Source organism: Lonchura striata, chromosome 3 (genome assembly GCF_050655825.1).
Source record: "Lonchura striata isolate lonStrDom1 chromosome 3, ASM5065582v1, whole genome shotgun sequence".
NCBI classification, from domain to species: domain Eukaryota; kingdom Metazoa; phylum Chordata; class Aves; order Passeriformes; family Estrildidae; genus Lonchura; species Lonchura striata.
In genome coordinates, this window is record NC_140705.1 from 66,280,777 (window position 1) to 66,294,769 (window position 13,993).

General features: G+C 38.6%; 1 protein-coding gene across 2 annotated transcripts in view; it reads left to right on the forward strand.

Annotated features, from left to right (window-relative positions):
- Positions 1–13,993, forward strand: part of UST (uronyl 2-sulfotransferase) — a 149,272-nt gene that overhangs the window by 46,988 nt on the left and 88,291 nt on the right. For both annotated transcript variants that reach the window (XM_021527031.4, XM_021527033.4), the window contains exon 2: positions 8,225–8,268. In XM_021527031.4, the coding sequence (XP_021382706.1) occupies positions 8,225–8,268 (44 nt within the window). The remainder of the gene's footprint in view (positions 1–8,224; positions 8,269–13,993) is intronic.

The following is a 13,993-nucleotide window of genomic DNA, read 5'->3' on the forward strand; positions in this document are numbered from 1 at the left end:
ATAAATGCAGCGGACAGGAATAAAGCTTGCAAGTTGGGGTAAGTTTAAATAATAAAACTCTTGTCTCTGGAAAAGCATCATGTGAAAGAGCAGAGCTGATGTCTGGCACTGATGTAAGAGGAAACTCTTGAGACTGGTATCATCTGAGAAGGTGTCTGGTCAGATACAGATTCCCTGGAGTTTGTAGCCTGAATGGCAGAGTGAAGTGAGACTAAGAGGCCTTGCACTTGACAAGGTCTTCATTGAAGCTTCATCATTATGTACTTTGTCCATCCCTCAGCCTCAATGTCATCACTTTGGTAAGGGGAGCCTTGTAAAGACAAGGTTCATCTGTGGAGTTGCAGTCCTGTACCTCAGCTGTGCAGAGAGAGGGAGGTCTCCTGTGTTGGCTGTGCTGTTCCCTGTGTGGCAGAGTGTGTGCACTGAAAGGGGAAGTACTACGGCTGTGCCCCCATCACTCCCATAGAGTTTCTTCCTCTGTGTCATGCATTCTGCACAGCAGAGGGGAAAAAATTTTTCTCTGAAGAATTCAAATATTCTTGCAGTTATTTCCCATTTAGGAGGAAAAGGGGAAAATGGAGTAATCCCAAGTCTTACAAAGTTTCTTCATATGACAGTCAAAATGAACATTTTACCAAACTAGTGAAACTATCTTTATACATTCAGCTGGAGTGGAATGATCTTGAAAAGCTTTCTAAGAGTACTCAAAGAGATCCAAAGGAAAGGAACTGATTTTCACCTCCCATCATGGATCTTTTCTGTAGTTTCCACTTTGTTTCCATTCTGCTTTTATGAAGATGTTGCCCTTTTCCAAGTTGACATTCTTATGCTTGTTTTTACTGGATCATATCTTGTCTTTTTAGACCATTGCTGTAACAGATCAGTATGTTTCTGTTCTCCTCAGAGTTTCAGCAGATTTTAAGTCCCTTCATTTGGTATTGTTATCAAATTTGATACCGGTGCTCTTTAATGCATCTTTCAAGTAATGAATGAGAATATTGAGTAATAGGATCCAGAACAACACCCAAGGGATGTTTGCCTGACTTAAAATAAGGAGATAATCATTAAAAAGAAATATTGCTTGAATAGGACCTGGTTTAATTTGCCTGTTGGTTCTAAAGCAGCATGATAACATCTGGGTCATTCCTGGCAGATGCTTGACTAATTTCCTCTTGGGTATCTTCAGTGCTGTCCAGTCTTCATCCCCTGATTGTTTTAACACTTTTCTGTTTCCCATTTAAAAGTATTAGGTTTTGATAGCTAGTTGGAGAGAATTTTCTTTGAGCCATATTTTGACTTATTCAATCCCTGTTAATTCACAGATACAGTTCTACTGCAGCCTTCCAAGTACTGCAGATTCCCAAGTATGCTACCTGGATGTCGTAGTGTCAAGCTTATTTACAACTGTCAGATATTTTTAACTACTCTCTAACTTGCTGGTTTCTGTGCTACTCTGCTTATTTTTGCACTCAGTCATAACAATTTGATACAGTGTCAATTATTATTCTCACATTATTCAGTTAAGAAGTGAAGACCAGTGTTTGTTTGTCTGTGTTGTTTCAGTGGATGCCAATTCAGCTGTTGAGATTCTCCTAACTTATGCCTTTCAATTTAGAACAGGTTTGTTGGTAGCTGCGTAGCTGTAGGTATTACTTGACCACACATCTTGAGAGGTTTTTTTTTTCCTCAGGAACACCTGTGTATATTTATAGAACTGACTGCATTTTGTTAAGCCTTGTTGAGGAAATTAAGAAAATAATAGAAGTCATTACAAAATATTTGGCACACTTTTTGACAAACGGTAAAATAAAAATCTTTGAGGAGAAAAAAAAAGGACACTGTGTTTAATCTGTGCCCACTTGCTGTGTGATACCAGAATGCTGAATTTAAGAACCATCTGAAAAGCAGACTGAAGTTAACAAGAGGTTAATGGATCTTTGAAGTGCATTTAGTAAGGAGCGGCCAGGCCACAAAAATAGATCACAGTCTTTGTTTACATAGCAAAATGAATTAAAATAAAATTTCAGTAGTTTGGCTTAATGGCACTTTTTTTTTGTCATTAGGTTTTCTCTGCAGTATCTCAGTAGAGCTGAATATGTGCTTTTCCTTTGCATGTAGGAAAGTACATGGTGGGGCTGTTTTATTTCTTGATTAAATGTTAATTTTTCCCCCCTCCCTTCCCCCTTGCTATTAATAAAGCAGTTTATTGACAAAACAATGAAATGAAACACCTGTCTGTACATTTTTGTATGCTCACAATTCAGTGAGGCTCTGTGATTTTGGAGTAGCTTTGCCTTCTGCATTCTTCTCTCTTTGCAAGAGGAGGGCCATGTATATTATATCCTACACTGGTATAGAACCTTCTGTTATTCAAACCCTTCATATCTATGGTTGTATTCCAGTGGTACTTTCATATATAATACGTATGCAAAATTGTCAGTAAGTTTTCAAAAACTCTCCTTAAATGTGCCAGTTTCTCTTCTAATTGTGTTAAAGTATGAAACTTGTGTGTAATCAAATCTGAATTATATAATGATGAAGTTTCTAGGGGTCAGGTCATTGGGTAATAAAGCAAAATAGGTATTTTTGCCATGTTCCAGCTTTTTTCCTTCATTGTGGGCAGTCATGTAGAGTGCATTGAATGTGGGTGTGGTGCTGGTTTGGTTTTGGGCTTTTGGCTGTAGGTTGGTTTTTTGTTGTTGTGGTTTGTTTTATTGCATTTATGATTTTAAAAACTAGAAATAAACAAAATTCTTTTAAAGGCAAGAGACGAAGAAAAAAAATGTGTTGTAGAATGCTTTGAAAAATAATGTCTATTTTTTTTGTGGTTAAAAATAAAAATGTTTATAGGATGTTAGTCTTGCACAGAGGAAACCAATTATAGGTATGCAGCTTTTTACATATGATGAAAGAAATGGCAATAAGACACTTTGTATTCTAGTGCAGACTGGTCAGTAGGGTTTTTTACACCTCTATGAAAACTTTCCTCTGTGAAAGCTGATGTGGCTGTGCTGACCTCAGCAATAGTAGTGTTTTTCCTCTTAGGTTTGATTTGAGCTGTGGGCAACATCACTCTGCTCATCTGCTGTTTTTTAAGTTGTAATTCCTAACCCCCTTCCTGCCTTTGGACCACAAAGGGCTCCAAGACATGATGACTAAGAAAATCATATTATTTCAGATGTAGAAATATCTATGAAATTTCTAAGGGTGTCTGCTGCTTAATTGGGAGGGAAAAAGAATAAAGAAGGAAGCACAGCAGAATTTATAGTCTTCTGATAACTCACTGGCACTTCAGTTTATTTTGAAGGTGCAGCTCTTAATGATTAGAGGGGCTTGGTGGGAAAATTGTTCTGCAAAGTCTGATTTCCAGACCAGAAGACTCCTCAGGCTATTAAAATTTTCTTTTCCTTTAGACGTCAGAGGGTCTAAGGGGTTGTTTGCCAGTAGAGGTGCATTGGCACCTGGAAGTTTGAGATGGTGACTGAGTGAAAAGAACAAAGGATTTTCACATGACAAATTAAATTTGGCCTTAGCTGGATCCCAGCTCTTTTAGGCTGCTGCTTGTGATTCCCTACAAAGGAAAACCCTGGTCCAGAAAAATCATCCAAGCTTCATGTTTTCAGTGTTGGCTTTCTCTCCCTGTCTTTACACAACTCTTTCCGTGGGATATTGGAGTTGTTCAAGTAGAGTCACACTGTTTCAGTTGCTATCAAAGAGTCTTCAGTTCATGCACAAGTCCATTTACTTCCTATTCCTGTACTCTGCAGTATTTTTTGAAAAGGTTCTTTTTCCAGAATTGCAGTTACTTTCATTATCTGTGGTTCTGAACTGTACACAGCAGTATTTGTTCTTCATCCTGGTTGACTGACCATCTTTCTCTGTTTAAACTTGGCTTACTTCAAGCAAAACCCCCATACTTCAGTGATTCCAAGAAAAAAGGAACATAACCACAAAGTTTCCCCAAAGATTTTGCATACAACTGATTAACTCAACCTCAAAGATAATGAAATATGGAAAAAATTGGACTGCCTCCATCTATTCACCATTTACTATAATATAGCCGACTCCTTTTTTAATCATCTCTGACAGAGTATGGAGGAGACATGTTCAGCCAGCCCAAGTGTGCTGTTGAGCATGTTTGTGGAATGCTTAATATCACTTGTTTTGAGACTTGATTATTTTGTCTGACTTGTTTCTAATGCCTTAGACTTTTCACGCTATTACAGGAAGGCAGAAGATTTCCTTTTTGAAGAGTAAATATTATTCTCCAGTGGAGAAAAAAACCCAAGAAACAAACCAACTAAAATAATATTGTTATTAGCAGACAAGAGCAATGCTATCTTTATTAAAGCTTTATTAAAGGAGTTGTGAGAAGTCATACTAGTACTTAAATGCCATAGGTTGCTTTGGGTCAATGGACAAGGTTCTTCATGAGGAAAATTTACTTTCTCTTCTACCACTTTGTCATTTCTACCACAGAAAGCTTCTTCTTTTCTTGTGGCATTAGTGACGTCAAGCTCTTGTTGTCTGTGCCATAGCATATAAAAGCTGTAAAATAATGTTCTCTGGTTTAGATAGGCTTGTTAATGCAATTGCAATGAACAATTGAGGTTAACTACAGTACTTTTGGTATCCATTCCTAAATCTCTGATTTTTACTGTGCAACTCACCTATTGTGTCAGCTGTTAGCAGCTGGTACTTCATGGATTGGCTTTACCTTGTACTTTCCAATGGTTGCAATTTCTATAATGCTGAATTTTTCTTTTGTTTTTAAACTAACCTAATTTGATATATATTGTCTGAAAAGTTGCCCTATGTGTAAAATTGTCACCCTGTTTTAAGTTTTTAAAACTTGCAAGTACCCATCTTGGGAGTAATAAGATTACTCCCAAGTTAATATTAATACGATTAATAAGATTTTCATGGCCTCTTGTGTTAGAAAGTCATCCTCTTTCCTTCAGACCTTTTGCATGGGTTCACATTTTTCTTGACATTTCTGCATTCCTTGAGGCTCCTGTAGTGTGACCCCTGTTTTACAGACAGAGGGGAATCAAGCTGAGATCTAGAATGCAGTGAACAATGAGGGCACTGCTGGGCTTCATGGGGTTAAGGAGCTGGCTGGTGTACCTCACAGGCTGCTGCTGCACTCCATTGCAGCTGGATTTGTGGAGTTATTTTAGTGTATTTTACTTAGTGTATGGTTTGAATCATGCAGCAGAGAGTTTTGCTTTTATTACTGAAAAACATTTCTCAATTAAAACTTGAACCCAAAATTATTCAGAATGTTGTTGTGGCAACCTGTGGACACTGAGATTGTTTGTGGCTCATGTGCCTGAGGAGCAGAAGGAGGAGCTGTGGCATGAGACAGGAGCCAGCGCTGCCCATGGAGTGTGGGGCGGTGTAGGGGTGTGGGGGCTGTCTGCAGCTTTCCATCCTCTGCTCTTTGTAATTCTGACCAGGTTTCAAATCTGTTTGAAATCTGGATACTCTGTTTCCTTCCTCACTTGTGTTGCCTGGGCAATTAGTTTCTGTCAGTTTGTAGCTTCTGAATTTGAGTAAGCTACTGCATTGAAAACTTTTCTAAAATGGCCCATAATTCTACAATTGTCTTTTAAGTGGATACACTAGACTGTGCTGTGAAAAAAAAAATTGATTACTGAAGACAAATCTACAAGGCATATGTTCAAAACTAGAGATATTTCCATGTTGTTTTGATAATTTAAAAATTTCCAAGGAAGGAGAATGCAGTCTCCATACTGAGAGTGTCCATTACTGATACAGAGAGCTGAACATAGTTATAAGTTCTTTAATTTTAAGGAATATCTCAAAAATTTTTCTGTGATATAACAGTGACACTCTTGATGCTGCACTATAAGATGCTGTGTAAACTCTTGACTAGTAATTCAAGTCCTTCTCTACTGTGAAATTGGCTGTGATAGGTGATTGGTAAATATAGTTAATACATACGTAATTGATACACTTTATTTAGCTAAGCATGAATTGCATTTGTTTTGAGGAGACAAAAAAAAAAGCACCTGTTACTCTTGTAACCACCTTAACACTGATTTTGAAACTTAAGTTTTACTAATTTTTAAAAAAATTAGTAGTTTTCATCTAGTGTTTGACTTTTCTAGTGTGTTAGCTTGTCTAGACAACAAACATCACTTTTTAGTGGTGTATCAAAATGAAAATATTTTCCTGACACAATGAGAAAACTGTAAGGAATGTTTTTATCAATAAATGCCAATCTTTCTGCTTGCCAAATTGCAAAGAGTAGAAAGCTGCTATGAACTAGTAACAGGTAAATTCTGAATGAGAAGTTTTCCTTGCTCTCACCCCAGATTAGGTGGGAGGAGAAATGCTTGAAAATGCTTTTTTTCAAGTCTGTGTCACTGTGTGTGGAGTAGCTACTCTAACAGAAACCCAGACTGCCAACTCTTCTAGCAGTCTGGGAGCTGAATTTCTTCCCTGGCAATTAGAATAATATCAGAGGGATAGATAAAGAAATTATCCTCAATGTAGGGCAATTAGCCACATTATCTATGGCATTAAATTAAGTCACTGGATTGTTCAAAGGGTGGGTATTTGTGTCAAATGTATGGAGAGATGAGTTTCTTATATGCTTCAGAAGATGATTTGTAGTTTCAGATGACCATAAAAAAAGTTACTCTTCAGACTTTTTTAGTTGCACAAATTCTTCCAAGATCTGTAAAAATATGCATGGGTATTGGGACTTCCCTTTAGATGAGTTGGAAGCCTTTTGACTGAAATTTTCATGGCTTTGTAACGTGCTGGAAAAACAGAGGAAAAGCAGAAAGCAAAATACTCCTGAGAAGCAATCCCAGCTTCTTGTTGTACATAGAAATTCATCATGCTGCAGCAGCAGAGGTGGTCTGCAAAGCTCTCTCTCTCTCCCTGATGTGGTCCGGGTGGCAGCTGCCTCTCCCAAGAGTCCAGCAGGGGAATTGTGGCCCTTCCACTTAGAGCCCCCTGCTCTTCCTGCTGAAACCAGCCCCCAGCATTGGTGTGGGTGCTACTGAATATTCCACACTAAAGCTTCACCTCCTTGTCCTGTAGCCATAATACTCAGACACAAACACCTTTTTCTTGCCTCCTGGATCCAGAAACCTCTGGGAAGCAAGTTTTGGCACTTGGAATAATGAGAGGTTTGGCCAGATTGTAGAGAGAAAAGCCCTTTGGTTCTGAATTATGCTTTATCCCACCAGCCTGTGTTTCTGTTGCCTATTCAACACGCTTGGAGCTCATGAGCAAGACAAGCTTTTAAAAGTCATCTTCCATGTGCCTTTAGGATGTCTAGTAGATACCTGTAGAAATAATTCTCATACCTCCTACTGATGTAAGGTTAGAGCAGAGGTACTTTTTTTTGTCTTTGGTAGGAGGATGATTGAGAGAAGAGGCATGTGTGGCCCAAAGGGAAATTTTAGGCTTGCTGCAAGGTTTTATCATCTGCTGGAAGGTGTTGGGAAAGCAAACGATTAATACTTTTGGAGACGGATTTGGGAAGAGCAGTTATGGAAGACAGCCTATGTGTGGTAGGGAGTGTGTGTTTTATGTATCAGTGTGTGTTTGTAAAGAAGAGGTAAAAAGTCTGCAATTGTTCTTTTTTTATTGTAGCTAAGAAGGGTGAACTTGTTTAGAAGCTTTTATTTTTTCTGAAGCTTTTTGTATGAATTTAATGAACATCTTGAAAAGGCAGGTGCAATTACATCAGAATATAACTCCCATTAAATCAGTTCTGTTTAGGAACAAAGAAGTAGCTTGGAGGTTGGGGAAAATACAGTTGGAAGGGAGAGAAGTGAATACTTGTCAGTTCCATCAGACCAAAATTTGATAAAGGCCTTTGATACTTGATTATTTAAGAAATCTTTCTGAAGTTAACCATGGTCACTTGCTTAAAATGTAGAAGGATGCAGCTGGCAATTTTTTGTCATACAAATGGTTGAATACTGATTGATTTATTAAAACTGCCTTAGGCCATGTGATTTTTTTGTTAAAATGACAATGTGCATCTAATCTTGTGGTACAAATGTAGTCACAATAAATTATTTGTTAATCAAAAATTAAAGCAGAGGGAATTTATTTTCCTTTAATTATTTGACACCACAAAACTAGTGGGATAGAGATGCACTGGTTCCATGAATTGGAAAGTTTGGAAGTTGCATTGGATGGCTTTTGTTTATCTCCATCCTTCTTATTTTTGTAGGAAATTCCACTTATCTGGATGACCACGGACCACCACCTCAAAAGGTAAGCTGCTGTTATTTTGTATTATCCTTACTTCTTTGGCTTTTGTTTTTAACTCATTGTGTGTTTACTTGTGTGCCAAGCACCTCTGCTGAGTTTACATCAACAGCATGTGGCCTTTCTGACTTTTTTCCACCGCAGTTGCTTTCAGAAGTTTGTAACTTGGGTTAAAATGCATTAAGCTAATGGAATTTTTCTCATTGAGTCAATGGGAGGCAGGGATTTAGTGGTTTTGTTTGTCAGCACTTTCATGTAAAAAACCAAGACACTGCAGTTGGAACTAATCCAGCAAGTGAAGATGGCCTTTGGCTGGCAGCATTTTCTGGAACATGTATTCTGCTGCAAAAACAATACCTGAAGCAGGTCAGTAGGATAAATTTAATGAATGTGTATTGTAACCCCTTGTTTAGGAATAAAGTTCACTGTTCCTATCATATGGGACTGTCCTGCATAAGCTTTTCCTTTGTTTTACTTCTGTCATCATGGCAGCTCATGACACTTTGGGTTAGGAAGGGCATCATGATAGTTTCTTTAAGAGGAAAAAGGTGGGAGTAGGCATTTAGGGTCTCTTGTTTTTGTTTGTTTTACCCTGTGTTGGTTTGTTCTCTAAACACAATTTTGTACTATATTGTGCCTGTCTTTCCAGCCTGTTAGTTCCTTTTGCACAGTGCAGACATGTGCAGATGTGTGCCTAAAAGGGCAGATTATTTCACCAACGTGGCTCACCATGGATGCTAGTGCAGCAGGTGACAATGAGTAGTTAGAGAGGGGGTAGGTGTGAATAGCCACTGCCTCTGGTGGTAGCCCCCCCTCATCTCTGTTCAGCTGACCATGAAGTCACATCCTGAGCTGCAGGCCTTGAGTTGAAGTGATCAATCACAGATGTGCACCTGTGTGGTGGAACAGTTGGCTTCTGGTCAGCAGGAGAAGGATAATGTGGAAAGCAATTCCACTTAGCTTAGTTATTAGTGAAAACAGACAGGAATCTGGGTTTCTTCACTTTTTTCTGGGCACCAAAATCTGCAATTATCAGCTGATATGTCAGTATTTGTACATTGTTAAAGTTCAGATGGCTCACTTGGAGGAATGATGTACATTTGATTTTCTTTCTGTCAAGACAAATTACTCAATTGCAAAAGCAAATGGATGTAGACAGAAGTGACAAAACCAACCTGTTATGTTTATCATTGCAAACATAGGACACAGGTATTCTAAGGCTAAACAAATATTTCACACTAAAATCTGTTTAGTACTCTCTGGTTCTTTTAAAATACTTTTTTTTTTTTTTTTTTTTTAATTTAGTACCAGCTGTTTCTCTTGTCCAGGAGTACAGCAGGCTGCATGAAGTAAAGAATTATGTTTGTTGTGTCTCCACAGTGGGCACTCTGCTTTGAAGAATAAAGCAGTGCTTATTCCAAACCTATATTTCTCATGCTTTTATTAGCATTCAGAAATGCCAAGCTGTTCTAGTAAGGAAAGGCTTCCATCTGTATGAGAGTTTTTAACCTTGAAAACTTTATTCAGATTTTGGTACTTTTTCTTCAGGAATTTTGCTTTACCAATTAATAGTGCCGTGGATGGGATCCATACTCCAGTGGGCAGCAGCAATTGGACAGATTTATCCAACCCAGGCACTTTTCTGTTTACATTCTGAAAATATCTTTTGCTTGTCTAAACATGTAATTCTGGGCTTTGTTCACATAGCCTCATCCAGCTGCAGCTCAGTTGTCTGTAGAAAGGCCAGCTGAATAGGTATCTACACAATTGATTGGTTGGGTAGATACTCTTTGATTAGCTACCTGCAGTCTGTAAAGTTTGTGGGCTTCCTCTGTAATCATCCTCACTCCTGGAAACTTGGTGAGAGGCTCAACAAACAGAGTAACAGGCAATACAGGCTTGTGTAAGCTAAGAGTATTTTGTTTTTTGAAGTATTTGCCTGTGTTTCAAAAACATTGATAAAATATGGATCATTTTGATCATCCCTTGGACAAACCTGCTTATTCCTTACTGGTTTGGATTTTTTTTGGTTTTTTTATTCCTCTGATCAAAATATGGGTGGGGATTGATAGATCTCCAGATAAATCCTGGTATTTGCTTGGGGTCATGTTTTGAGCTAAGATGCTCTTGCTTTGTAAATCTCATGCATTGCATTTTTGGCTGTGTGCAGTTATTTACCCTCTTACAGCTTCATAGCTGAACTGTGAACTCTGCGGGTGTGAGCGAAATTCACTGTAATTGTCATTATCTTTCAAGTAGCCTCCATGCACATGACTTGATAGCTGCCTTTGTTTAAACTAACATGGTTAAGGTCTATGCATGCTCTAATTTAACATGCAAAAATGCATCAGCAAAAATCAATCCTGACTTCAAAATTTAAAATATTTCTTACGAAATGCGTAAAAGCTAGAAGTGGAGATAATGAACAACAATGCATTGCCTGAGGTTGAAAGGACTGGTAGCTAATACAGGCAGTGTGTAGTTAGCTGTAGGGGAAGGCCACCAGCAGTTGATACGCACTGGACCGTAGCTGTTTTGCAGAGTACATTCCAGTGTTTGTAGGAAATCATATTAGTTTTGGCTCTTTGTCATGGCTAGGTGCCAGAGCTTTGGATTTTTTTAAATACCCGTGTGGGTTGGTTTTTTTTTTTTTTCAGTGGAAGAACTGAAAATAGCATTTATTCTCTGAATAAGGAATTAGCATCATCACATTTCAGGAGAACAGGGTACTGTTTTTTTCAAAGGTAGCAGCAGCAATTTTCTCAGTGCAAGCAAAGAATGAAAGCCTGGCTCACATCTGTACCTAAGCATTGCTGGTGTGGTTCTGATTCTTCCTTGAAGACCAGGTGAGCCAGCTTTTAAGGTATTCCCTCAGTAAAGGTTTACTTGACTGTTGAAGATTAGCAGTGGTTACCTTTGCCAGTGATAGGAAGGTAATGTGTCTAGGTGTCGTGGTTTGATCCTGGCTGGAGGCAGGCACCTACCAAAGCCTCTCTGTCTCTCCCATCTTCAACTAGACAGGAGAGAGAAAATATAGCAGAAGGCTTATGAGCTAACAGAGATCACTCACCAGTTATAGTCACAGGGAAAAACAGATTCAAATTGGAGAAATTAATAATTGAATTTACTGCCAATCAAAATCAGAGTAGGATAATGAGAAGTAAAACAAATTTTAAAACACCTTTCCCTCATCTCTCCTCCCTTCCAAGCTTAACTTTATTCCCAGGTCCCTACTTCTTCCCCACCAGCAGCACAGGGAAGCAGGGAATGGGGATTAGAAACATGTTGTTTCTGCCTCTGCTTCCTCCTCAGGGAGAGGAGGCCTTCCCCCTCTCCAGTGCACAATCCCTCCCATGGGAGACAGTTCTCCATGAACTTCTCCAACATGAGTCTTTGCCACAGGCTTCAGTTCTTCAGGAGCAAACTGATCCAGTCAGCATGGGACCCCCATTGAGTCACTAAGTCCTGCTCTTCTCTCCATGAGTAAAAGTGTCCTTCCAGGAACCTCCATGGGCTACAGGTGGACCTGTGCTCCTCTGTGGACTTCTATGGGCTCCAGGAGCACAGCTGCTTCACCATGGTCTTCACAATGGGCTGCAGGGGAATCTCATCTTGGGCACCTGGAGAACTGCCTCCCCCTCTTTCTTCACACACTTTGGTGACTGCAGGGCTGTTCCTCTCACACATTCTCATGCCTCTTTTCTCTGGCCACAAATTATTTCTGTGCAATAACATTTTTTCCTTCTTAAAAATATGTTATATCAGAGACAGTACTACCATTCCTGGTTGGCTTGGCCTTGGCCAGCAGTGGGCCTGTCTAGGAGTCAGCTGGTGTTGGATTCATTGGACATGGGGGAAATGTCTGGCAGCTTCTCACAGAAGCCATCCCCGTAGTCCCCTTAGCAGTAGCAGAACTTTGCGTTGTACACCTAGTACACAAACATAGGCTGCTCTTCTTTGGTCCTTAGCCACCAAAGACTTCAGAAGATTGACTAATCCTAGACTTTTCAAGAGTTCTGAGACAGATTTATGTGTGCTTCTCTGCAGGTAGATGCAACCTCCAGTAGCCCTAACACACCTCTGGTGTTTCTGGTGTAAGTATGTGACAGATAAAAAAGAAATGCAGTTGAGCAAAACAGTCACTGCTGGTGGTCCTACATTGCCAGTGAAAGTTGTCTCTTTCCTATTTCAAATCTCTATATCACTTCCTCCTGGCTTTTTTTTTTAGGTAAGTGCCTGAAAAATGTAAATTTTAAAAGGTTTGCAAAGAGATAATTTGTTTATCCTTTTTCTGTAGATTGGTGTTTAATTGATGCCTTTAAGATGATGCTAGCTTTTTTAACATAGATGTTCATTAATGGCTGATGGTGTTCACTGGATATATTTCATGTCTGAGCATTTCTGCATGTAAAGTGGGTGTATTTTTTTCCCGTATTTAGACCAGCTATTTCCTTATCAAATCCTCTCAAGATTTTTTTTGTTCCATCCAAGATGGTGAAACTTGCCTTGGAGGACAAATGATACGAACTTTATCGAACCTACAGTTGTTCTTGATTGAAAACTTTTCCCTGAGAACTTGGCAAGAGCATCAAGATATGTCCATCTTTCAGTAGAGATGACATATATTTGTGGGGGAGCTGTGCACATAGCTTACAGATAAATAAACTGAAGTAGTCTATTCTCCTTTTCTTGATGGTTTTCCCTTGGGATGCCTGTCGTAGACCCAGTGTATCTTTTGGCATCTGTTTAGATGTCAGCAAGACACTATGCTTAGCATGTGTGACAGTGCTTCAAAGCTTTAAATGAATACAAAAATGGATGGGGGATCAGGATCAGGTCAAAATGAATCTAAGAGGCATACTCAAAATAAATTGTATCTGATTTTATTGGTTTAAAGGTGGAAAGTGGATAAGTACTCTTTTCACCATTCTTTCAGTTCTTAGCTAGTAATTATGTGCTAATTGTTCTTGTTTTTCTTATGTAGCAAGGCTATCAGAGCATGATAGAATAAACCATATACCATAGCATAATAGAATCATTTGGAAAAGGCCTTTAAGATCTTCAAGTCCAATTGTTAACTTAGCCAACACCATGTTCACCACTATGGGAAAAGGTAGCAGAATCCGTGCCTGGTCTTTGGTGTGTCATACTATACCCAGTCCTAGTTACTCTCCATTGTCAACTAGATTATTTATTCTTTTTTGACTTTAAATCTTACCAAAAGATTATTTCAGCATTGGCTGCTTTACACTGAATTTAGTGTTCATCAGGTTTATGCCAGTTTTATTTTTTTCCTAGTATTTTTATAGCAGCATTAAGATAATGGCCAAGAGCTGTGTATTTTTTTTGTTTTGTTTTGATTATGTATTTTTAGTGGATACTTCGTGTTTTATTTGAACTAGTGTTTTAGTTCTAGCCATCCCTTATGAGAACATGGCTTTAACGCTTCAGCCCTCTACAGTCTTAAGTGATTGATTTGTTAGGGATAAAGTGCTTGATTTAAAGCAAACCAAAGAAACAAAGAATCAATAATTAAAAAAAAAAAGCCAGCAATAAAACAACAAACTCCACAACACTTAGAAGCAAGCAAGATTTGTTTTCTTTTATGTATATGCTTACTAGAGATTTTAAGAGCCTGAATAGTAGTGTATTGTTTCTGATAGAGTTGAAACTGTTGTGTTTAGCTTGAATTGAAAAATGCATGGATAATATTTAAAGTAATCCTTCCAGG